This window comes from Schistocerca serialis, chromosome 4 (assembly GCF_023864345.2).
Source record: "Schistocerca serialis cubense isolate TAMUIC-IGC-003099 chromosome 4, iqSchSeri2.2, whole genome shotgun sequence".
Taxonomy (NCBI): domain Eukaryota; kingdom Metazoa; phylum Arthropoda; class Insecta; order Orthoptera; family Acrididae; genus Schistocerca; species Schistocerca serialis.
This window is the reverse complement of record NC_064641.1, coordinates 64,692,858-64,720,047: the sequence shown is the minus strand read 5'-3', so window position 1 is coordinate 64,720,047 and position 27,190 is coordinate 64,692,858. Positions and strand designations below refer to the sequence as shown.

The 27,190-nt window shown below is 39.6% G+C and overlaps 1 protein-coding gene across 2 annotated transcripts in view; it reads right to left on the bottom strand.

Annotated features, from left to right (window-relative positions):
* The window catches only part of LOC126474937 (centrin-1-like), a 141,278-nt gene that overhangs the window by 91,878 nt on the left and 22,210 nt on the right, over positions 1-27,190 (bottom strand). For both annotated transcript variants that reach the window (XM_050102453.1, XM_050102452.1), the window contains exon 2: positions 18,998-19,147. In XM_050102453.1, coding sequence (XP_049958410.1) covers positions 18,998-19,063 — 66 coding nt within the window. In that variant the 5' untranslated portion in view covers positions 19,064-19,147. The remainder of the gene's footprint in view (positions 1-18,997; positions 19,148-27,190) is intronic.

The following is a 27,190-nucleotide window of genomic DNA, read 5'->3' as shown; positions in this document are numbered from 1 at the left end:
GCTAAATATAGGAAAGGAATTTAAAACAGAAAGCTGAAACATACAACATAGTTTTACATAAGACAAAACGTGTTACTTAGAACACATCCCAAATCCACAAATATTGGAAAACTGAACCGTACGTGGCAAATAGTATACACTGAACCATACATGATTACCAAAATCCCTAAAGACAAGGGCCTTTACCCACACAAAGACTTGAGAACATTTATATATTGAAGAAGGGCTGTATATCCTCTAAGTTGTATATGTGTATAATAATGTTAGATTTAGATGTTGGAAAATTACATTCCAGAACTCATGTTCTTAGTGGCTACGGAAAATTTTTGTTTGTGTTTCTTCTTATATGTCAAATGTGTAAATGATAAGGTGAGTGCATGTAACAAGGAAGAATTTTACTTTTATGTTTTTAGAGATAACGCTACTTTAAACACAACACTTCACCTTGCGTGTAGCCCAGTTGTAAATGAATAAACGAACTTTGGAAATGCACGGTAGCGCGCAGTGCGCAACACAACTCGCTGCGACGTTAGTGGTAACAGAGCGACACAGTGCATGTGCACTGGGCAGAAAGCTAGTCAACAAACTGCAAGTGTGTGCGTGCCAGACAGCTGAAAGTGCTGGAGCACCCAAAACAAACAAACTCTATGAGCTACAACCTGCACTAGCATTTTTAAAGCCTATTGTATAAACAGGGACATAGAAAATTAAGGGAGAATCTGTACTACGACTACAACAATCTACACAATACACACAAACAAAGATAAGCTAAGGGATTATATACACGGAAATGGATCCTAAACTATGATATATATACTGAGGTTACGCTACTATGTACATCATATCTATATATTTACAGATTTAAATACTGAAAGTAGATACACTAATTATAATTGAGGCATAAGAAAACTCTTGCTACAGGTAAACAAGTGAGTAAAATATAAGTGGCAGACTGGATAAGAAGTTGCACCACGCTTATAATACACTTTATCCTTCAGGTTTATAAGGTAAGTAGAGATGCACAATCACATTAAATGAGTTTGTGATAGCACGACTGCACACTGAAGTAAATGAATATATGGTTGAATATATATAAGAGGTATTAGTGACCATTGAGCCACTGTACACTTATCTATGAAGAATTAATTTTAAGTTAGTATTAAGTTTTTTTCTTCCTGGGAACAATGCATTGGCATGTCCTAAAGTGAAGAAAGATAAATGCTTGTTGAATGTTAGGTACCATAAAACATAAGAAAGGACCACACCAAAAGTACATACAATTGTTAGTTTATAATATGTATGAAAGTGATAGTGTGAAAATATGTGTAGAAGAATACAGTTACAGTATGTCGCATATCACGATGCTGAACTAAGGTGGAGCACTACGAAATAATCAAGGGGTCAAGGCCTTACTACTGTGAGCATCGACTACTCATGAAAGCGTCAAACACCTGATTTACACTGAATTTTTTTTGCACTTTTGTTACTTATATAAACACTATTTTGTGCTCATTGTACATGACATATAGTATGATGATACAACTCTGTATACCTCAGCATATGAAATGGTTATCCTTTACACAATGAACATAACAAGCAAATATTGAGGTGCACTTTAAACACTGAATAAGTATTCGATATGATTGGTATCGTCAGATTTGCATTGTGTTTATAAACAACAAACTATCTTGCCCTTGGGATCACAATTAAATCTAGTAATGAGAAATAACTGAGCACATAAAAGCCATTCCATGAAATTTCTTCAACCCTGTAGTGTGTAGATCCTTCCTGGAGAATGCTAGAGAGCTGAAGCCATGCATAGTTATTTAAGCAGCGCATAGAATCTGTTGTAGCGACTATTGTTTACTTCCTTAATTCTTTGAAATTGATAAATATGCTCTGACAAGAAGTCACTGTAACATTAAATATATGCCAGAAAGGGAAAAAGAATCTATTATTGTATGAATGTTATGTAAAGAATATAAAACCAAATGACAGTAAAAAGTGTACTCATATAATTGGAATTGAACAAGGGAACAAAATTATAATTTAATAAAATGTACTAAACAAAATGACAATGATGTATATAAGCAATGATAATGGCATGGCAGCACATGAATAGGGGAAGTTTATTTTTGTAGTTGTATTTGTATTTTTTTGTGATGTGTATAGTATGTGGATAGGAAACTACAGAAATTGTGGATAATGCAACATATGAAAGACACTCAAAAACAAAGCGCAAAACATACGAAACCTGCCTGCGAAGTGTTTAGTGTGCGTGCGAAATATGTGGGTGTGCATGTGATGAACTAAAAATGACAATACTTCGTGTAACATGAATTTTCTGTGCTTGACAACATCATAGAAGCGGCAAGAAACTTACCTTGTTGGCGGATGTCGGCTGTATGGTTGGTGTCCCCACTGAATAAGTGCAGGCGACGAGGCGAAATACATTCCTAGGACCACTGATATGGAAACCAACTGTCACCGCATCGAAGATTTCACAAAGGATCACACCACTGAACACGAGCTTCACATATTTGTGCAGTGAAGGCTATGTGAATGCACGACACGGGTACCCTGACTTTGTATTAAACATGTGGGTGCGAGCTAGGACGGTAACGAACATCGAGCTGTGCACGCATGCTTTGCAAGCTAAACTGGGCAGATACTGACCGGCAATAATGGGACTATGCGGTTACACAAGCACTTTTTTATGAAAGAAATCTTATGTGTGTAGGTGTTAAGGGAAGCTGATATGCCTATATAAATTGACAACCTTATAGGATAACCACAATGGCCAAAAAATAAAGGATATGCCCATACAGGCCAGAGTTATCAACCCATAAAAAAAGAAATAAGCTCAGGCACTGTACACCTCCATATGACATCAGTGCACAGTGGGGGGCAATTGTAAAGAACATAGATAATACCGGCATACAAACAAAACAAGGAGTGATATGCTCTTCAATTGATTTATCTTTACCTGTTTGTCTCTATAAGTGGTAGCCGGCAGACATAGTACAAGTTCTGTCGAGTTAATATTGTTAAAAAATGTGTATTCCAATCGTACATTAAAGAAGTGTTATAGAAAGCAAAGTTTATTTGTACATTCATATTCTGTTCATCATTTTGCCCACGCCTGCATCAAGAGGACTGAAGCAAACAAGAAGGCTTTGAGTGAGCAGAGGAGGGACAATCTGGAACCAGTATTGTTATACTAATCTCTATGTACAATAGCAGTAACAGGAAAAGGATGTATGTAAATTTACAAATTTTAATCTAATAATGTATTGAATATTGAAGGTCTGTTGATATTAATGCCAGCTAAAGTTCCTCAGGATATGAGTACTTTCCAATTTCTTTCAATTATTCTTTGAAAATTGTTTTTAATTATTTAAGCAGCAATTTTTAATCATTTTCCATTGTATATTATATTTATGCACCCCCCCTCCCCCCAATTCTCCTCTCTTCAGACACTATTCAACACACACACACACAAAATCACAGTGGTCACATGTATTTGAGTTGTGTTTGCGGAATTGTGTATGTTCTCTGTTTCAGAAGACGACATGTTGGTCTAAAGCTCACATGTTTAGCAGGCTTTTTAGTGTGCCTGTCAGCAACTCAACACCTCTGTATGGTAAGTACCATTCTGTCCTTTTCATAATATTCTCATTATTCCACCACGATACTCCATTGTGTGAAAATCTAATAAAGTCTATACAAAATTGCACTTATCTGATTGAAGATAATAGAGAGATAAATTGCCATAAAAACTGTATAAAAATACATTCAATGGAGCACCATTACTATCACTGCAAATTTTTAATGAGATGGTCCAGCAAGCCTGGTACTCTTCCAGGGTTTGTGATGAAAGTGAACTTTTCATGAATGTAAACAGAGTATGTTTTCCAACAGATGTATTTTTTTAAAAACAACCACTGTTCCTATAAGCAACCATCCTTCAAACATTGTGCAAGATGTCAAAATATTTTTTTGTTTTCAATATTTTTATGATAATTATTATTCTGATGCTTGTATGTAAAATACAACATTGACAAATAAAGATGATATTGTTCAAACAAATTTCGGGCTTGCAGCCGCTCGTCGTTCAATACTTCGCACGATATTTCAACTGGGGACATGCCAGTCATCTTCAGGTGAGCCGTCACAGACTCAAATTCACAAAGATGATATTGAAAAATTCTTATATAAATTAAACACTACCCAAAATTTTGTTACAGTGCTAATTAAAGCTTTAATTTACCTCCATTAAAATGCATTTGAAATTATTCAAATTTAAAAAAATTCTAATTGTAACTCATATTTTATGTTAATTAGACGTAAACATCATTTCATAAATTTAGTCGATAGTATTTTAGGTCATGAACTTTATTTAAAAGTTGTTATAATTTTTAAATTAATTAAAAAAGTTAGCTGATGGTAGGATCAGACCTGAGTTGCCAGCATAGCAAAGTAGTCTGCTAAAGGTGCAGCCACTTCACTGTGCAGCTATAGTGTACAAATTGACCAGTATATGAGCTGCACATAAAACTACACAAGCCTTTTTCTCATAATCTTCTCGCTAGTCCAGCTTAGAACTTTTTTGGATGGATACTAGAGATACTGTGGATAATACTGATGTGTCGACAGAAGTGCCGACACAGTGTTATTTTGAGGGGGCCGATAGGCACGCTATCTAACGCAGACGGGCGTGAATTCTGGAACAGGATAACTATAGAATGGTAGCAAGAAAAGTACGTAGCTGCTTTATACTTAACTTTAATGACTCCTTGTGATACATCTCTCTTGACTATACAAATGCGACTCGTAAGATACATGCACTGTTACAATTGGCGCCTTGCTAGGTCGTAGCCATGGACTTAGCAGAAGGCTATTCTAACTGACTCTCGGCAAATGAGAGGAAGGCTTTGTCCGTATTGTCGCTAGCAATGTTGTCTGTACAACTGGGGCGAGTGCTCTATCGTATATCGAGACCTGCCTTGTGGTGGCGCTAGGTCTGCGATCACACAGTGGCGACACGCGGGTCCGACATGTACTAAATGGACCGCGGCCGATTTAAGCTACCACCTAGCAAGTGTGGTGCCTGGCGGTGACACCACAAATACTACTAACCTGTGAAGTCTCATCCCAAACAGAATTTCCATGACTGTAACATCCCCTTGTGAGACATGCATCTGCACTATTCAGTCTGACCACCTCGCTTGGATTTCACGATTTGCGGTGCCGGTCTCCTGCCTGGTCCTCATGTGGTGCTACACTCACTTGGGTGCTGACCACATAGCTGTTCCACCACTCCCGCCTGCCTGGCATGGCAACTTTGTGTGCTGGTTGACTCCTGAGGCTGCACTGTGCAAGGTGGCCAGCCTGTCTGAGGATATTAATCCCTAAATTTTAAGGATTTGTTTAAAAAAATTGAAGTTAAAATCCATGTGTTTCAAATGTTCTCCCAGTAGAACTTCACTAGTTTCTACCTGCCTGCCCTTTTAGGTCAAAGGCTGTTCAATCCAGTAAAAATTGCTGAATACAGCATCATGCAACTTTCCCACTGTCTTTACTGAATAAACTTGCGATTCCATGCCACTATTTAGCCCATACTGTGTATGGGAGGAATGTCTAATGTGCAGTTGCTGGAGCGTCCTGGGGCACAGAGGGCTGTTGTTTCTCTCTCTCAGTTTCAGCGTTCGAATAGAGCAGATCTCTTCTGACTAACCTTCGCCCAGAGCAGGCAGCTTCATGCCATCAGCCTCTGAAGTTTTCTGCTCATTAGGATTGGCAACCAGCCACACAGACGTGAACTGCCACCTCTCTCATTCCTTATTCCTCATTATTTAGATCTCAACTCCTAGACTGACAGTCAGTCTTTGCCTCATTCCCCAGGGCAAACCTCATCTTTATACCATAATTTCAGAATATGCCATGAGTTTCCTGTAATTCTATCTTTTCGTTTCAAATTAGCCTTTCTTCTGGCACTCCCATCTCATCCTGCTCCCACATCTTCTACAGCACTCTCCAGCAATCAGAGCCATCCCTTGGCACTGACGCCAGTGAGGTAACATTTTGACTGTTATACTGTGTGCATGAATAAATCAAATTATATTTATTGATTTTAGGGTGCTCATCCGCCTGTCTCTATGTACTTGCTGCCCCACCAATTGTTCTGCCTTGTCATTACAACCTGCAGTGGGATAAATAAACTCTCCAATCATCCTGCCCCCATTGCAACTGGGATCAGAATTGGACAGTAGATTTGTGCTAACGTCAACAGCCATGGCATACAGCACTATCAGCACACTGGGGTAAGCACAACAACTGTTTTTCATTTATTTTCTTCTTGTGCATGTGTAATGTGAATGCACACATTGTAATTTCTTAGGTCATAGTGCTCCCTGTAAGGAATCGGGCCTTAGTGACATGTTCTACATGCCATAGGTGTGGGCATTAGGTTAGGCCACGTCATGAACGGACATGTCTATGAGCAGCTGTATGTTTCGGTAGTGTTACTGTTGGCTTCTTTTTCTGTTGTGCCCTTTTTGTCTCTCTTGTTGCGTTTTCTTTCTGTGTACTAGATAAAGTCTTTATAATGACTGAACAAAAAACACAAGGGGTTACTGCACAGGAGAGATACACTGTTTGTCAAAGCATGTGGCTCAATTGAGAGCAAATAATTTAGCTGCTCCACCCTAGATTCAACTATTGGTGGCTTAGTTAATTCTTTTTCAGACAAGACAGCAAAGGATACACTACTGTTTATAGATAACCTGTTTACAGTTGGGATTTTGGATGGATGAACAGTTGCAAATGATCAAATTGCAGTTGAGAGGGGAAGCAAAAACTTGCGTGGTGCACCATGAGAACCAAAGAGTGCCCAATCTTTTAGTGGACACCGTGATGATCTGGTACACTGATATCATCATTATTTCCTTTTGGGCCTTTGTCCCACTCCAATGCAGAGTTGGCCGTGTTGCTATGGGTTTTGGCAATGTTGTTAGGATGCCCTTCTTGTCACCACCCTGTGAGTCACCACCCAGCGAGTCGTGTAACTGAGTTGGGATGTGGGAAACAGCCTGGTATTCACCTAGTGGGATGTGGGAAACCACCTAAAAACCACATCCAGGCTGGCCGGCCCTCATTGTTTATGTGCCAGGCGGATTCAATACGGGACCAGCATGCCACTCGAGTCCAGGTAGCACTGCATTAGCGCTCTTGGCTAACCTGGTGGCTCTGATCTAGTACAGTGATATAAGAGGCAAAATAGCTGCAGATACTACTGCAAACAATTAATTGGGGCATCAGTAACAAAATGTTCTGTTGCGAATTTTGTAGGCCTGAATAGAATACAAAAGATTATGGTGATGGTGATGCCTGTCAATTGACAGACAGCAACAAGACAAATAGTATCATTCTGCAAGGAATGGAACAAAGGGTGACAGATGCATTTCTAAAAGAACTGCCACCTCATGAGTAAAGAGAGGTCTGCACTGAATCTCCTAAGGACTTGCCTGATGCCATGGCACAACAATGGCACTGGAGGAAACAGATATGGTAACAAGAGTCCATATGAAATGCTATTGTTGTGGATGTTCAGGTCACATTTGAAGAGAGTGTTGTCAACCACAGTGTCAGAGATGTGGGAAAGTGGGATACTGAGAGCAAGACTGCAGAGCTAAAGGGCTGCACAACACATGGTAGATCTCAGGGAACATTGTTCCATCTGGGGAAGACTGTTAGTGACATACTGCCATGAGGTTTGTCTCTCATGAGGGACAAACCAGTTAATTGCGTGCAAAATCACTAAGGATCAATTCACATGATAAAGTATCACATGGTACAGCGTAAATACTTTGGATGAATGTGGGAATGGAATTACCTTTAAACATTTTATGTGTGGTAGAACTGCTGGAAAAAATGACGAACTAAATAAAGAGTGGTGTTTTGGGCTCAGAAGTGTTGTACATGTACTGGAAATAGATGGTGAACAAGTACCACCTGCTGGTATTGTTAAGTTTGGGTCGAAGATGTAAGTTTCTCTAAGGGATTGTTAGTTACCAATTTAGATGCTAGACAGAATAAGTTTGGATCTTAGCTATGAGTAAGCCACTAGTGCAACTGCGTTAAGTGTGGAAGTAGAATATTTAGAGGGAACAGAAAGGTTTGCAATGGAGGAATTACTGTTGGAATTTGAGGACTTATTTAATCCTCATGGCCCGTTACCAACAACACAACACAATGCAGAATTGCTACTGGGAGTCAATCACCTGTGTACCATAAGACATATAGGGTGCCCCATCACCTATAACTGGGGAATTGAGGACTTCATTAGCCAGCAATTACATGATGTAATGTTTAGTAAAGTAACAGCTCAAGGGGTGCACCTGCCGTAATGGTGACAAAAAAATCCTTGGACAGTATGAATAAATAACCCCTTTAGTTGCTGAAAGATTTAGTGTGAAATCCCACTTCTGTTCAACATGCTTATATTTACTGCTCTTGGCAAACTGTGTGAATGTCCATGCTCCTAAATGTATGACAATTCCTGATCAATGTGGCAATGCTCCTTTCTCCATTTCTGCTCTACAAAAGTGAGGTGTTATAAATCCTTTAATACTTAGCAGATCTATATTAATGGTCACATGATGCTCAGAGGCAGATTATGTCAACTGGGTTTGACGACTGACTTGTCAATGCAGATATGTAGTTCACTAATTTTACTTCTCAGTCCTCAGATATTTTGAGGCAGTAAAGATATCTAGAATTTCACAACTGACTGACATAAAATTGGGTTGAAACAAAATTTCTGTGAATTACTGAAAATTTTTAACCAATAACTGTTGGTGCTGATGCAGGATGTCAGAATTATGTTGTTAAGTTTCTTTCTCAAACTGAAGGTTTGGTTTGATCCTAACACCTTTTAAAACTTTATTTCCGTCTTTCCTATCCTTAAAAAGATGCTGCACTGACACCTGTAACCACTGGTGCTTTACTACTCGTGACAGTGCTTCCACCCTTAAGTGTTCCTGCTGCTCGCTGTACACCAAGTATGGACCAAACGGGTCACCCTAACAAGTAATTACTCATTAAGAATACCAGCCATTGGACAGCCATTAGACACTGTTGTTCAAACTGGGTTACCTTACCAGAAATCAGAATGGAATGTACATACATGTAAAATATATTTTCAGGTAATTTTCAGAAATAATACCAGTCTGAGATCAGATGGATCGGATCTTCCAAAGAGGGCAGGCATGTTATGCCACAGCTTTTTAATTTAGCATTGTAATCTGTGGCCAAGCAGAAGGGAGGCTGTCACAGCAGTGTGATACTTGAAGCTACAAAAAGGCCGAGCTAAACTGATGAGGACTCCACCGTGCTCCAGCAGGACTAGTTACCGTATTTCCAGACTCAATATGATTGCCTGGGCTGGATTATAGCCAATACAGCAAACTGCAGGTGCCAGATTGTCACTGTCATAATCTGTAAAGCCATATGTCCAAGCCTGGCACCGTGCCCCTTCCTTGGCCTACTTCAAAAAGAATGATGTCCTGCATAAGAGGGATGGAACAAGCAACCATAAATACAACGTGTTCCAACTATGCGATGTCTCTCAGTGCCTGTAGCTAGAGGTACACAACAGCACTTGTCGACCTGATCTACATATACATTTATATGATTACTCAGCAATTAACAATTAAGTGCTTGGCAGAGGGTTCATCAAACCATCTTTAAGCTGCTTATCTACTGTTCCACACATGAACAGTGTGCAGGAAAAATGAACACTTAAATCTTTCCATGAGAGCCCTAATTTATTTTATTATGATGATCATTTCTCCCTAGGTAGGTGGGTACAACAAATTATTTTCACACTCTGAGGAGAAAGTTGCTGATTGAAATTTCATGAGAATGCCCTGGATTTGATGAGTGCCATCCCAATTTGTGTATCATATCCATGGCACTCTCTCCCCTACTTTACATTTATACAAAATGAGCAGATCCCACACCGCTCAGAAATATTCCAGAAGAGGGTTGACAGGCGTGCTGTAAACAGTCTCATCAGTAGAGGTTACATTTTGTAAGTGCGCCAATAAATTGCAGTCTTTGGTTTGCTTTGCCCACAGCATTATCTATGTGATTGTGCCAATTTAAGTTATTCATAACTGTAATCCCTAACTATTTAGTTGAATTTACAGCCTTTAGATTTGTATCATTCATCGTGTAACTGAAATTTAGCAGATTTTTTTAAAGTGCTTATGTGGATGCCTTCACAATTTTCATGATTCAGAGTCAATTACCACTCTTTGCACCATAAGGATATCTTGTCTAAATCATTTTGCAATTGATTTTGATCATCTGATGACTTTACATGATTCTAAATGACAGCATCACCTGCAAACAATTCACGAGGGCTGTGCAGATTGTCTCCTAGATTGTTTATATGAGATATGCCACCAACTTACTGCTAGTCGACACACCTCTGTTAGATGCAGGCTACAAGCTGCCCCTATCCCTGATGCTATGGGGAGCTGATCAGGTGCTCCCCAGTCAGGTGGCCATATGCTGGTTGAATTCTACCAGCCATCCTGGAACCACTACGGCCTTTAGGCCTTTATATTCTTTAGGTGCAGTAAATATGTCAGCCTTTAATCAAATGTTAGGCCCAGAAATCTCAAAGGTCTTTTAAATTTGAGAACAGTGTCCCTCATTTTAAGAATGGTTAGGTTAAAGGAGTAACAGGAATGATTAAAATAAACACAAATATATTTCTCTGAGGAACATTTAAAACCTGTGCTGTATGTCCACCCCTTCAACTGTCTTTTTGTTAATCACAGCTAATGGATATTTCTTGCAATGTTGGAACAGGAGTAGACTATGGCAAACTCACCTGCACACATCAGACATTGAAAGAGAGACGTAACTGTAGACATAATGCCATTTGTTGCTATAGCAAATAGAGTCACACTTAAAACATGTCCCTGAGGGAAACTATTCTCAATTTGCTCTGAAAGAGCATCACTGAATTGACAACCAGACGACCTTCTGGAAAGTACAGAGTGGGTAGGCATCCTCAGAAACCCCATTTTTGGAGTTGTCAGATTATGTTATGCTTCAAAGTAGTGTCATTTGAGAACAGTGTCCCTCATTTTAAGAATGGTTAGTTTAAAGGAGTAACAGGAATGATTAAAATAAACACAAATATATTTCTCTGAGGAACATTTAAAACCTGTGATGTATGTCCACCCCTTCAACTGTCTTTTTGTTAATCATAGCTAATGAATATTTCTTGCAATGTTGGAACAGGAGTAGACTATGGCAAACTCACCTGCACACATCAGACATTGAAAGAGAGACGTAACTGAAGACATAATGCCATTTGTTGCTATAGCAAATAGAGTCACACTTAAAACATGTCCCTGAGGGAAACTATTCTCAATTTGCTCTGAAAGAGCATCACTGAATTGACAACCAAACGACCTTCTGGAAAGTACGGAGTGGGTAGGCATCCTCAGAAACCCCATTTTTGGAGTTGTCAGATTATGTTATGCTTCAAAGTAGTGTCATTTGAGAACAGTGTCCCTCATTTTAAGAATGGTTAGTTTAAAGGAGTAACAGGAATGATTAAAATAAACACAAATATATTTCTCTGAGGAACATTTAAAACCTGTGATGTATGTCCACCCCTTCAACTGTCTTTTTGTTAATCACAGCTAATGAATATTTCTTGCAATGTTGGAACAGGAGCAGACTATGGCAAACTCACCTGCACACGTCAGACATTGAAAGAGAGACTTAACTGTAGACATAGTGCCATTTGTTGCTATAGCAAATAGAGTCACACTTAAAACATGTCCGTGAGGAAAACTATTCTCAATTTGCTCTGAAAGAGCATCACTGAATTGATAACCAAACGACCTTCTGGAAAGTACGGAGTGGGTAGGCATCCTCAGAAACCCCATTTTTGGAGTTGTCATATTATGTTATGCTTCAAAGTAGTGTCATGGGCCCTCTCAAAATCTAATAATATATCTATGAGGTGTTGTCAGCAAAGGAGAGATTGTTGTACTCCTGCTTCCACAAGGGTCAGGTTGTCGAGGGTTGAAAGATACCTCTTAAACCCACAGTCAAACCAATTAAGTAGTTTCTGCTCTTCTAGGATACAGTTCAAATGTTGATTGACCATGCATTATAGAGTCTTTCCAAGACAGCCAGTGAGTGCCACACACTGGTCTTTTCCTGATTTCAAGAGTAGTACAAAATTTACATCACCCCATGAGTCGGGAAACTCTCCAGTCAGCCAGATTTTATTAAAAAGAAATAAGATGATTTAGTTTGCTTTCTTTTGAGGTGCTGTAACATACTGTAGTGAATTCAGACTTAACCTGGTGCATTCTTCTTGATCTTGGACAACACACATTCTAACTCCCCACACAGAAAAGAAAAAAGGGGTATTTGTATTCCTTTGTGTTGTTGGCATCGATTCCAACCATCCTTCTAAATTAATGGGCGATGACAGTGGAAAGTTGGATCCTGGTTTGCAGTGGCAGTGGTCAAACTCAAGTGCTTCAGTTGCCTGTTGCGATTTCTCCAGGTGTATGTCAGAAACACTCTTACTTCAGAACAGCAGTTATCAGTGGACTGACATGTTTGTTGCCATTTGAGCCATCATAAGGCTGTGCATCTGGCCCTTGTTGTGGAGTAACAATTCCGCTATGGGACTTTATGGCTGTGAATTTGGCCTGAGGACTTTAGGATATATGCGTAGGTGGCATAGTGGATCACTCCTGTAATGCAATCAACCCAGTTCTGAATGCTGTCTCAGTGTTCAAACAGCCAGTTGGCTATAGAGCATCCAGTTTGCTCAGCTAAACATCAATCGTGGTGCCTTCCTTTAAGAGATTGTTCCATGTGAGAGGTAGGTCCAGATGGGAAGTGATCACTGAGCATTTCCCATTATGCAGCACCTCCAAGAGCAGGAAAGCAGAAACTAAGGTCTTTCTACCAGAATTAAGAAGACATACTCTTCTTACACAATGAGGCTTTCAATTACTCGAACACTAGGGCAGGTAGATGCAGGCCCCCATAGCATATTACATGCATTAAAATCTCCAACAGGTAAAAATGCCAACAAAGGGGAGAAAATTTAGGAATTTTACCAGCATGTTCTCCTCTTTACTCACTTCCTGACTTCCTGGTTTTTGGCTTTAACTGACAGTTGTGTTGCAATAAAAAAAGAATAAATAAATAATTACTACTAAATATTATTAGATATGCATATGAAAACACTTTTTAAATTGATATAACATGATTGCATTATTAGAAAAGTTCTGTGCTTATATGAATTTTTTAGGCTATCAGACTTCATTTCTTACTTCTTCAATTGTAGCTTCAGGCAGCGGACTCCAAGTACACCAGTGCTTGTCATAATTAAGAAAATCCTCTTTACTTGGTTTCACTTCACTTCAATAAGAAATACTTAATACTGGTATCAAAATTTCTTATTTCTTTCTTATTCCAAACATGTGTGATACAAAATACTTGTAGCCCATCATCCTCCGCACGACACTACTTAACAGAACTTCTACATACAAGAGAATGTAAAAACAAAATCATGTAAAAAAAAAAAAAAAAAAAAAAAATTTTTTTTCTCTTTTTTTTCTTTTCTTTTTTTTCTTGCCACACTATCATATTTAACGTCTTTGCCAATGCTTATGATTGATTGGGGTTTTATTTTTTTATTTATTTATTTATTTTTAACACTGTGGGCCCTGAGCCACAGCGCATGAAGCTCTACCACAAGGCCTAGCTGTTTTTTAGCATATTTTAATTTACTACAACTCTTAAATTGTTTTTGTTATAGTAATGACATTACCCTTATTGAAGAGCCTGAACTTTCTAGTTTGAAGCTATGTATAATACTTTGTTCTTTTAATTAATATTTGCTTTCATGAAACTTTCAATTATAGCATTGTTTTTGAAAAGAGGAAAAAATTGGTCAAAGATATATGCACTTAATGCTCAGAAGGAAAACTACATTATTTTAAACAAGAATTTTAATAATTATTTATACTGCTTGTTTTATATACAGTAACCTCCTTTGGCTTTATTTTAAGATGCAATTTTGGTCTTTGTATGATAAACTTTGAAACACAATAGTTTGCACAATGCCACTTTGTATTCACTACACTGGTAGCTTGTGTCTTTGCACCACACTTTCCCAGTAAGCTTTTTGCCTCTCAGAGAACACACTACACATTGTTTTTGCTTCTGTTTCTTGCCTATTTCTGTCTCAATCTTTTCCAGAAAATGGTTTCCAGTTGATAGTCTGGAGAGTCCCGAGGTATCAGGTTAGGGTTCCAGATCTCTGCTGTCTGCAAGACCTGCACAGATAGTTGTCATAAACTGTGATGTTCTGAGGCATCTTCCAGTTACCTTGTTGTACAATATACTTGAATTTATTATCACCATTAGTATTATGTGGAATGACTTCTCCACCACTTCACAGTTCGATGCTCAAAAGCCCCGTATGATAGTCTTTGGTCTGATAAGTCAACACCCAACTTGGTTTTATTACAAACCACCACACAAGCTGATTTTAACTTCTCTCTGCCTCTCTTATCAATATACATCACAATTTCAGCAGTGTGCCTTGTACTTATCATGTGCACATTTCTTTTGTCCTTCCAACAGAATGCCAAGATATTTCCTTTACGCCCCAAAATTTGTTCACTTCGCTGAAGTTTCCGATCTTTTACAGCAGAAGGTAATCCCTGTCTAGATTTTCTTGTAGTTCCCACAAGAGCAGCTTCCAGTTCTGAATTGTATTGTATTTGTAAAAAACTGACTCGTTCCACGCCCTCGTGAACCCAACACAATTGGACCTATGGAACATGAAAGCAAATCAAATCAAGCAAGGACTGGACTGGTGTACCATCTGCCTGTAAACAAAGTGTAACCTTTTCCTGACAGATTCCCAAGCAATGTCTTTACGGGTGTCACTGTGTCAGACTTCTCACCCGCATAAACAGAAAAATCCCAGACATAACCTGTCTCTGACTCTGACAACATGTACAGTTTTATACCACATTTATTTGGATTATGTGGCATGTACTGTTTGAAATACACACGGCCACAAAATCTGCACGTTTCATCAATTGTAATGTTTTGAGAGGGTGTATATGCTCGCTGGAAATTAGCAGACACCATATCCAGGAGGGGTCTCACCTTGTGCAGTGAGTCACAGCCACCTTCTCCTTTTTTCTTAGCAACTGAATTGTCACTGATGTGAAAGTTTCTCAAAATAGAAATAAACCTGTCACAGCTCAGGATGTTTGGACAGAAATTACATGACACAACAGGATTCTTAGACCAGTGCTCTCATATAAGGGGTCTCACGCTTACACACATATGGACTACAATTGCCAGAAACTTTCTTATTTCTATGAGAGTAACTCCTCTCCACTTTGATAGCGAGCAGGTAGGGGAAAGGGAATTTGTACTTTGGAATTTCCTTATGCTTTGTTGTGCATACACATTAGTTTGCTGCTTTATATGATTTACCATACTGCCTGTAAGTGAACACAAAAAGAAGTGTAGAGGTGTGCTGTTCTGGTATAAACTGGTAAGGTTGCACTTCCCAGAGTGTCCTGAGAATGTATAGATATTTGGGACATGATCAGTAGTCGTCCAGCCTTCCTCACAAGGGAACCTCCCCATCGCACCCCCCTCAGGTTTAGTTATAAGTTGGCACAGTGGATAGGCCTTGATAAACTGAACACAGATCAATTGAGAAAACAGGAAGAAGTTGTGTGGAACTGTGAAAAAATAAGCAAAATATACAAACTGAGTAGCCCATGGGCGACATAGGCAATTCATGGAGACAGTTAGCTCACGAGCGCCGTGGTCTCGTGGTAGCGTGAGCAGCTACAGAAGAAGAGGTCCTTGGTTCAAGTCTTCCCATCGAGTGAAAATTTTACTTCCTTTATTTTTGCATAGTTATTATCTGTCCGTTCGTTCATTGACGTCTCTGTTCACTGTAATAAGTTTAGTGTCTGTGTTTTGCGACGCATCGCAAAACCGTGCGATTAGTAGACGAAAGGATGTGCCTCTCCAATGGGAACCGAAAACATTTGATCACAAGGTCATAGGTCAACCGATTCCTCCGCAGGAAAACTCATCTGATATATTCTATACGACACTGGTGACGGCATGTGCGTCACATGACAGGAATGTGTTGTCGACCCAGCTAACTTGTACACTTGGCGAATGGGTAAAAAGATTCTTCTACCTTGCCCGATTTAGGTTTTCTTGTGAATGTGATAATCACTCCCAAAAAAGTGATGAAAACATAAGAGTTTGTCACATAAACTGAAAATAAAAAATTAAACTTTTCACTCTATGGAAGATTTGAACCAAGGACCTTTCGTTCCGCAGCTGCTCACGTTACCACGAGACCACGGCGCTCCTGCGTTTCCGATATCCTTGATGTTGCACATCATCCCATGAACTACTCAGTTTGTATTTTTGGTTATTTTTTCACAGTTCCACACAACTTCTTCCTGTTTTCTCAATTGATCTGTGTTCAGTTTTTCAAGGCCTATCCACTGTGCCAACTTATAACTAAATCTGAGGGGGGTGCGATGGGGAGGTTCCCTTGTCAGAATCGGTATGGTGCAAAGTTCTCAGTCTCACACTCACCCTTGGTCGCCCACGCACTTCAGGTGTGATATCAGCAGGAACAATGACAATACATGCTTCTGAAGAACTTGGACACTTGCTCTCCTCATCTGAATCTACCATAAAAGTAGTATTTGCAAATAAAATCACTTACTACAGTAGTTACATATTGAAAGCTCTTTCAATTGAAATCTGAATAAAAATATTGTGTATTTTGTTATCTGCATTCCTTACCTGAAGACTCAGAGCCTTCTTCTTGAATATAGTCTATGTCATCATCAGAATCAAGCAAATCATCATCCTCTGAAAAATCAACATCACTTTCTTCAAACTCGCACGATAACTCACGAGCGATTTCATCATCCGTCAAACCACGCTTCGCCATGACAACGCAACTGAGCATATATAAAAAAAAAAAAAAAAAAAAAAAAGGGAGTGCTGCTCCCTTGTCCATCCCGCACCATCTAGTGTAAATACTTCAACTATAGCCTCTGCCGTGCCTCCCAGACCACTGGGAGCCCTAAGAACACGTAAAGGAATGAAGGGGAAGGTCGAGCACATGTGCCCGTAAAATTGCTGATTTTTGTGCTGGTCAGGCGCACCCGTATTTTTACGGGCGTCAGCTCCTAAGTGTTAATAAATCTCAATTTTACGATATCCCTGGGGGTCTTTCACCATGTACTTACACACAGTTCCCTGTTAATCTACCCAGTAGAATGTCCATTTTCTTGGAACAATGCCTTTAAGTGGACCAGTTCTCCTGACAAAATATCTGTGTTTGAGAATGTTGAGTTCTTTGGGCAACTGTCTTAAACACACACATACTCATAGTTTGCTATGGGTTATGACAACCCGATGCAAGTAAATACTAATCAGTACGAGTGGGCTTACATAAAAATAAATGCGCCATACAGCCAAAATGTCCAGGAAAGGTAGACAATCAACTTTCTCTATTTCCCTAGTGAATTTAATTTTCTAATGAATGTAACTGAGATTATGTAAGAACTCTGTTCATTCATCTTCTCCATGAGCCCACACTATAAAAGTATCATTTACATACCTCCAAAATACAGTTGGTTTAAGGGCTACTGATTCTAGCAATCTCATCAGGGGAGCAAATGGGCCACGTGTAGTGACCCTGTCAGTCTGCTCAAAAAATCCTTGGCTGAAACTAAGAAAGGCTGAAGAAAGAGTCTAGTGCAACAAAGAGTTATGTCCACCAGAAATTTATTACCTGTTAATGAAAAGATTCTGCAAGATTGACATTTGTGAAAGGTGATATTATATCATAGCTAGCTAAATGGTCTGAACTGATTAGATGGTGAGCCCTTAGTTTATTGACAAAATCGTTTATGATGTGACTATGCTTTCTAAACAGATTTCAGGGTCCTCGCCAAATGTCTGAGATTTTTTTGGATGCAAAAGGTACATTCTTCTCTTCTTATGACAAAAGAAAGATTTTGACACAACAGCTGTGCCTTGTTACAACAAAATGATTTTACTTTAAAACATGCATGATCAGAAGGACTACCCTCCAGTGCTCTCTGTTAGATGGGCGTTTTCACTGCACAGCGGCCCACACAAAACACTGGGTGTGATTTTTTGAGGATTTGTGGAAGCGATGTTGTTCTCATGAGGAGCTAGGGATATAGAAATCCACTGATACAGACCACCTTATAAAACTGAGCCACGACAGGTTCCTCATTGATAACTGTATTGCCTCAACAACCATCCACACCACTGGCATGTAGCACATAGTCATGCTAAGGGTCTTTAATAGAGGTTTGTAATGCCCTCACATTTTTGGAAGGTTAACATATGGCCTCTATTCCATATGACACACAACATTCCACTGCCACACTGCATGGTGGTCACTAAAAGCATATGGTTACAAAGAACTAGTGTCACTCACCAGCCCTACATAGACTAAGCTCCCTGAGATGCTCACTATTTGGCACGACCCCAGAGGCACATGTGACTTATTGACTGCCACCAACATGGCGAGCTTTATGTTCTAAGATTTGATAGTAGTACTAACTCGCAACTCCCGAAACACACACACACACACACACACACACACACACACACACACACACACACACACACACACAAACAGTAAAGCTATCTACCAGGCATCTCGATAAACAGAAAAAAAACTAATAATCAGAGGTCTATAACATGATCTAGATGGGGTTAAGGATATGCAGATATTCTATAATTAAAGAAAACGAGACAGTAAAGAAAACAAGACGCTAATTACAAAGTAACACACACAATTGTTTGTTCTCTAATTTTTCAGACGTACCTTAAGCTCTTTTGTTGCAATCTTTCCTGTGCCCTTAGTGTCAAACAAGTGGAATGCTTCCAGCATATCTGCCTTCTGTTCCTTTGTTAGCTCAAATGTAGTTCTTGATCTCTTATTGAAAAGAGACTTCAATGTTTTCTCAGAAGAAGTCTGCAGAAATACTTTTGTGAAAATTAATTATTAATAGTTAAACAAGAAATGGTCATGTAAAATATAGTTTCTGGTATATAGGTTGATGTTAAATATGGGTAAAACTGTCTTCAACCTGAAGATTGACTTAAAAACTGCACTTCTTTACTAGGCATGGACCAACAAATTAAAAGGGAAACTACAGTTTGGTACTGACTGTGAATCATGAAGAAACTTCATTTTTCACATTTATAAATCACTGTATAAAGGGGAAAAAAGGTACAAGTAATAGAACAAATCCTGTCATTGAAAAAGCATTATGGACTCAGTGCATTGATAAGCTGATCAAGAAACAGTTCATATGATCTGAACTTCATACTATCCTCCCTGTTGACAAAGTCTCCACTATTGCTGTAATTGAATGATTAGATTAGATTAGATTAATACTAGTTCCATCGATCATGAATACGATATTTCGTAATGATGTGGAACGAGTCAAATTTTCCAATACATGACATTATTAAGTTAATTTAACAACATACTTAAGTTAATATAACAACTTTTTTTATTTTTTTGTGTTTTTTTAATTTTTTTTCCTTAATTTATATCTAAAAATTCCTCTATGGAGTAGAAGGAGTTGTCATTCAGAAATTCTTTTAATTTCTTCTTAAATACTTGTTGGTTATCTGCCAGACTTTTGATACTATTTGGTAAGTGACCAAAGACTTTAGTGGCAGTATAATTCACCCCTTTCTGTGCCAAAATTAGATTTAATCTTGAATAGTGAAGATCATCCTTTCTCCTAGTATTGTAGTTATGCACACTGCTATTACTTTTGAATTGGGTTTGGGTGTTAATAACAAATTTCATAAGCGAGTATATATACTGAGAAGCTACTGTGAATATCCCTAGATCCTTAAATAAATGTCTGCAGGATGATCTTGGGTGGACTCCATCTATTATTCTGATTACACACTTTTGTGCAATAAATACTTTATTCTTCAGTGATGAATTACCCCAAAATATGATAACATATGAAAGCAATGAGTGAAAATAGGCGTAGTAAGCTAATTTACTAAGATGTTTATCACCAAAATTTGCAATGAGCCTTATTGCATAAGTAGCTGAACTCAAACGTTTCAGCAGATCATCAATGTGTTTCTTCCAATTTAATTTCTCATCAATGGACACACCTAAAAATTTGGAATATTCTACCTTAGCTATATGCTTCTGATTAAGGTCTATACTTATTAATGCCGTCATACCATTCACTGTACGGAACTGTATGTACTGTGTCTTATCAAAATTCAGTGAGAGTCCGTTTACAAGGAACACTTAGTAATTTTCTGAAAGACAGTATTGACAATTTCATCAGTTAATTTTTGTTTGTCAGGTGTGATTACTATACTTGTATCATCAGCAAAGAGAACTAACTTTGCCTCTTCAGGAATATAGAATGGCAAGTCATTAATATACACTCCTGGAAATTGAAATAAGAACACCGTGAATTCATTGTCCCAGGAAGGGGAAACTTTATTGACACATTCCTGGGGTCAGATACATCACATGATCACACTGACAGAACCACAGGCACATAGACACAGGCAACAGAGCATGCACAATGTCGGCACTAGTACAGTGTATATCCACCTTTCGCAGCAATGCAGGCTGCTATTCTCCCATGGAGACGATCGTAGAGATGCTGGATGTAGTCCTGTGGAACGGCTTGCCATGCCATTTCCACCTGGCACCTCAGTTGGACCAGTGTTCGTGCTGGACGTGCAGACCGCGTGAGACGACGCTTCATCCAGTCACAAACATGCTCAATGGGGGACAGATCCGGAGATCTTGCTGGCCAGGGTAGTTGACGTACACCTTCTAGAGCACGTTGGGTGGCACGGGATACATGCGGACGTGCATTGTCGTGTTGGAACAGCAAGTTCCCTTGCCGGTCTAGGAACGGTAGAACGATGGGTTCGATGTGGGTTTGGATGTACCGTGCACTATTCAGTGTCCCCTCGACAAGCACCAGTGGTGTACGGCCAGTGTAGGAGATCACTCCCCACACCATGATGCCGGGTGTTGGCCCTGTGTGCCTCGGTCGTATGCAGTCCTGATAGTGGCGCTCACCTGCACGGCGCCAAACACGCATGCGACCATCATTGGCACCAAGGCAGAAGCGACTCTCATCGCTGAAGACGACACGTCTCCATTCGTCCCTCCATTCACGCCTGTCGCGACACCACTGGAGGCGGGCTGCACGATGTTGGGGCGTGAGCGGAAGACGGCGTAACGGTGTGCGGGACCGTAGCCCAGCTTCATGGAGACGGTTGCGAATGGTCCTCGCCGATACCCCAGGAGCAACAGTGTCCCTAATTTGCTGGGAAGTGGCGGTGCGGTCCCCTACGGCACTGCGTAGGATCCTACGGTCTTGGCGTGCATCCGTGCGTCGCTGCGGTCCGGTCCCAGGTTGACGGGCACGTGCACCTTCCGCCGACCACTGGCGACAACATCGATGTACTGTGGAGACCTCACGCCCCACGTGTTGAGCAATTTGGCGGTACGTCCACCCGGCCTCCCGCATGCCCACTATACGCCCTCGCTCAAAGTCCGTCAACTGCACATATGGTTCACGTCCACGCTGTCGCGGCATGCTACCAGTGTCAAAGACTGCGATGGAGCTCCGTATGCCACGGCAAACTGGCTGACACTGACGGCGGCGGTGCACAAATGCTGCGCAGCTAGCGCCATTCGACGGCCAACACCGCGGTTCCTGGTGTGTCCGCTGTGCCGTGCGTGTGATCATTGCTTGTACAGCCCTCTCGCAGTGTCTGGAGCAAGTATGGTGGGTCTGACACACCGGTGTCAATGTGTTCTTTTTTCCATTTCCAGGAGTGTATATTAAGAACAACAAAGGACCCAAGACTGACCCTTGTGGAACCCCATTCTTGATAGTTCCCCAGTTTGAGGAATGTGCTGATCTTTGCATATTATGAGAACTGCTTATTTCAACTTTCTGCACTCGTCCAGTTAGGTATGAATTGACCCATTTGCGCACTGTCCCACTCATGCCACAATATTTGAGCTTGTCTAGCAGAATTTCATGATTTACACAATCAAAAGCCTTTGAGAGATCACAAAAAATCCCAATGGGTGGTGTTCGGTTATTCAGATCATTCAAAATTTGATTGGTGAAGGCATATATGGCATTTTCTGTTGAAAAACCTTTCTGGAAACCAAACTGACATTTTGTTAGTACTTCATTTTTACAGATATGTGAAGCTACTCTTGAATACATTACTTTCTCCAAAATTGTGGATAAAGCTGTTAGAAGGGAGATTGGACGATAATTGTTGACATCAGATCTATCCCCCTTTTTATGCAAAGGTATAACAATAGCACATTTCAGTCTATCAGGGAAAATGCCCTGTTCAAGAGAGCTATTACACAGGTGGCTGAGAATCTTACTTACCTGTTGAGAACAAGCTTTTAGTATTTTGCTGGAAATGCCATCAATTCCATGTGAGTTTTTGCTTTTAAGCAAGTTTATTATTTTCCTAATTTCAGAGGGAGAAGTGGGTGAGATTTCAATTGTATCAAATTGCATAGGTATGGCCTCTTCCATTAACAGCCTAGCATCTTCTAATGAACACCTGGATACTACTATATCCACAACATTCAGGAAATGATTATTAAAAATATTTTCAACTTCTGACTTTTTGTTCGTAAAGTTTTCATTCAATTTCATGGTAATACTGTCTTCCTGTGCTCTTGGTTGACCTGTTTCTCTTTTAATAATATTCCAAATTGTTTTAATTTTATTATCAGAGTTGCTGATTTCAGACATGATACACATACTTCTGGATTTTTTAATAACTTTTCTTAATATAACACAGTAGTTTTTATAATGTTTGATAGTTTCTGGGTCACTATTCTTTCTTGCTGTCAGATACATTTCCCTTTTCCGGTTACAAGATAATTTTATACCCTTAGTAAGCCATGGTTTGTTACAAGGTTTCTTACGAGTATATTTAACTATTTTTTTGGGGAAGCAGTTTTCAAATGCATTTACAAAAATGTCATGAAATAAATTATATTTTAAATTGGCATCAGGTTCACGGTACACCTCATCCCAGTCTAACTGCTGTAGGCTTTCCCTGAAATTTGCAATTGTTAAATCGATGACTGAACGTACTACTTTGGAGGACTGTTTAGTATTGCTGAATGGAGCTATGTCATATATTGTAACTAGCTGTGCACCATGATCAGAAAGACCATTCTCAACAGGCTGATCATTTATCTGGTTAAACTTATCTTGGTCTATAAAGAAGTTATCTATCAGTGAGCTGCTATCCTTTACCACCCGAGTAGGAAAATCAATAATGGGTGTCAAATTGAAAGAACCGAGTAATACTTCAAGGTCATTTTTCCTATTACCCTCTTTCAGAGAATCTACATTGAAGTCCCCACAAATAATAATTTGCTTCCCCCTGTCTGACAGATAGCACAACAAGGAGTCCAAATTTTTCAGAAATAGATGAAAATTTCCTGATGGGGACCTATATACAGTTACAATTATAAATGTGCCTTTATTTAATTTAAGCTCACAGGCACATGCTTCTATATGTTTCTCTACACAAAACTTTTTTGGTTCTATACTTTTTGCACAATGATAACTTTTGACATATATGGCAACTACTCCTTTCTCCATATTTTCTCTCATTACATGTGCAGAGAGCTTATATCCACTTACATTTACCTTATCCATATCAGTAACAATGTGATGCTCAGACAGGCATAGTATATCTATTTCATCCTCAACTTCTAAATCTTCTAAACAAACCAGAAGTTCATCTATTTTATTCTTTAAACTCCCAATATTTTGATGAAATATACTTACATTATTTTTAATTATACTTTTATGAGAACCTTTCCTTATTCTAACATTTGCAGTACTCTCCTGTCTGAATTTCTCATTGTGCTTAGACCTAGTTCCTATACCAGTGGTCACATGGTGTTCAGAGAGGCAGATTATGTCAACTGGGTTGGGTGACTTTAATTCACCAATGCAATTACCTAGGACTGAGATACAACTTGGTGGAGATAAAATTTCTGGTGATTGGTGAAAATTTATAATGGACAGCTGTGATTGGTGATCCAATGTGCTGGAATTGTGCTGTTTAATTTCTTTCCTAAACTGAAGATTTGTTTCAATCCTGACCTCTCGTAGAACTTGACATCTTTCTGTCTTACCTATCCTAAAAAAGGTGCTGCTCCAACAGCTGTAACCACTGGTATTTTACCATTCATGGCAGTGCCTCCCCCCCTTAAATTTCCTGCTATTACCCCAGCCAGTTTCCCCTTCCCTTTCCTGTTGAGATGTAGGCCGTGCCTGGTATAGTCCCACCTACTGAGAGAATCAACAGGAACCACACCAATATGAGCCCCCGCACCCGACCCAAGCAGCCGTTCCAACTCCAAATTAACTCTCCCAACAGAAGAGTTCAAATGAGGCCGGTCATGGCGTCTCAGGACAGATACAAATTCAAAATTGGTGTGTCTCGATGCTGACGCAATCTTTACTAGGTCACACTCTATACTGTACCCAGGATCTCTGTCGATGCTGTTCCCTGGCCCTCCCACAATAACCACGGTGTCTTCCCTGGTAAATCCTTTACAGAGTGAACCTAAATCCTCTGTCACCTGATCCAGACTAGCACTTGGTTTGAAAAAATTTGTGACCTGATATTCTGGTCCTAATTCCTCCTGCAGAAGTTGGCCTACACCTCTGGCATGGGAACTGCCTAACAACAAAACTTTCTTCCTTTTCGATGACTTTCCTACATTCTTTTTCAATTTCCTATTGAAAGCTTGTTGTGTCCTGTCTACACCTACCTCTGCTTGAGGCTCATCAGTTTCTAACTGAAGCAACAGGTCAAACTTATTTTTGACATTCACCACAAAACTGTCAGACTTAGTTCTAGGCCTGTTCCTTCTGTTACCTGTTGCCACTTCCCACCTCTCTTTGCCCTTCTCCCTCCTTAACCTGTCCAGATCTTCCCTAGCCTGATCTAGCTCAGCCTGAAGGGCAGCAATTTTCCCCTCCTGTTCCACTATCTTCCTATCTCTGGAGTATGAGTGGAGTATGAGGCACATCAGCTCTTTGACATATTAAAATTCATAACCGTTCCTTGAAACAGATCTGCTGAAGATATTTTTGAAGTCTGGACTCATGATGAAGATGAACTTCCCCACTTCCTCCAACAGCTCAAGTTCTTAACACAATTGAAACTCATCAGGTACTTTTCCAAATCCAAAGCAACTTTTCTTCTGTGCCGATTCCATCACAACAAAGATCACTTGCAAAACTTAGTTCATATAAAATTAATCAATATAAAACAATACTTACCTTCTGACAGCACTAGCTGTTCCACAGCAAATGCTCCCATCCTCACAGTCTTGGAATCCATGGCTAACATTTTGCCCCATCGCTGAACCCCTCAACACTTACACCAAGAACATCTCCCAGGTTTTCCTCTCCCAGAATAACCCCATAGATCTCATTCAGAAACAAATCTCCCATGCTATATCCACCTCTCACCCTCCAACTATTACAGCTTCCACATCCAAAAAACCCAGATGCATCCTCCTTGTTACACACTATAGCCCATAACTCAGATGCTGCAATAAATTACTCCACTGTGGATATTAATTTTTCAAATGAAGTCATGAAATGAGATACTCTGTTCCTGATATCCTCCCCATGATCCTCTTAACCTCCATAGCATCCTAGTCTAAACCATGTGACATTCTCAAGCCACAAGGTTCCTACCCTTGCAGTTGTTCCTACTGTAACACTTACCACATGCACCCACCAGTTACTCCATTCCCATTACTGGTAAATGCTATGATATTAATGACAGAGCAACTTGAAAAACCAATCGTTTTATTTTATCAACCAACTTGTGTCCACTGTGTAGCATTTCATACAGGAATGATGCTAGACTGGGAGAGGGCATACATGGATATTGAAGAATTGTCCACCTTTGTTGGGGACACATAGTACCTAATTTCTGAAAATGCTGCTCACCATGACTCAAGAGACCTGACTGCCTGATGCACCACACAGGCGTATTTGGGTTCTTCCACCCTGTATAGGTTTCATGAAATCTGGATATGGGAACTTGCACTCCAGCACACCCTCAAGTCCCCAAACCCTCATAGACTCAGCCTCTGTTGACCCATTCCTCCTCCCCTTTATTCATAACTATCACAATTTTTCATTTTGTACGTCTCATTATAATCCTTAATACTTTCACATTTTAATTATCATTCCCCTCCTTCTCATTTCAACCCCTTCCACCCATTTCTTAATTTGATTATTCATTTTTCTTCCTCTAACAAATCTTTACCTTTCACTTTGCCTCATTATCATCATCATCATCTATGGACATCTACCAGTGTACCATTTTTGACTTCCGATTGTCTCTAGTGCGTCTCTCCCTTCATGTTTGTCTCCTTTATCCTCACACCAGATGGGTCCCTTTCATACTGAGGTGGGAGTGAGCTGCTTTTACATTTTAAGAATCCCCAGACTATCCACATATCCTCCTTGAGGAAGGAACTAACAGTTCTGAAAACTACGATATTGTATGTACTTTTACATGAATCTATTCGCAGTGCGAAATATTTCTTCTCCTGAATGTAAATACTGGTCAGCAATTCCATCCTGTATTTTGTTTTTAAGAAGAAAAAAAACCTCAGGATTGATTGGTGACTGAAACACAGACCTCTGGATTTGCAATCTGAGACTTTCCGCTGAGCCACAGTAACACTCATTATGATCACAAAGTTACAATCTTTTACAATAAAATTATTGCAAGATAGGTATTCTATTTATGAAATAAAAAGAAAAATAATGTCTCAGTTAAACATACAGTAGGATAAGTATTTTACGAAGGATTCATATTTTACTAATTTATGAAATTAAAAAAAAGATTGTGCACCAGATAACAATATTTAACTCTCACCTGAAATACTACAAAACCAAAGAACTTGTTTCAT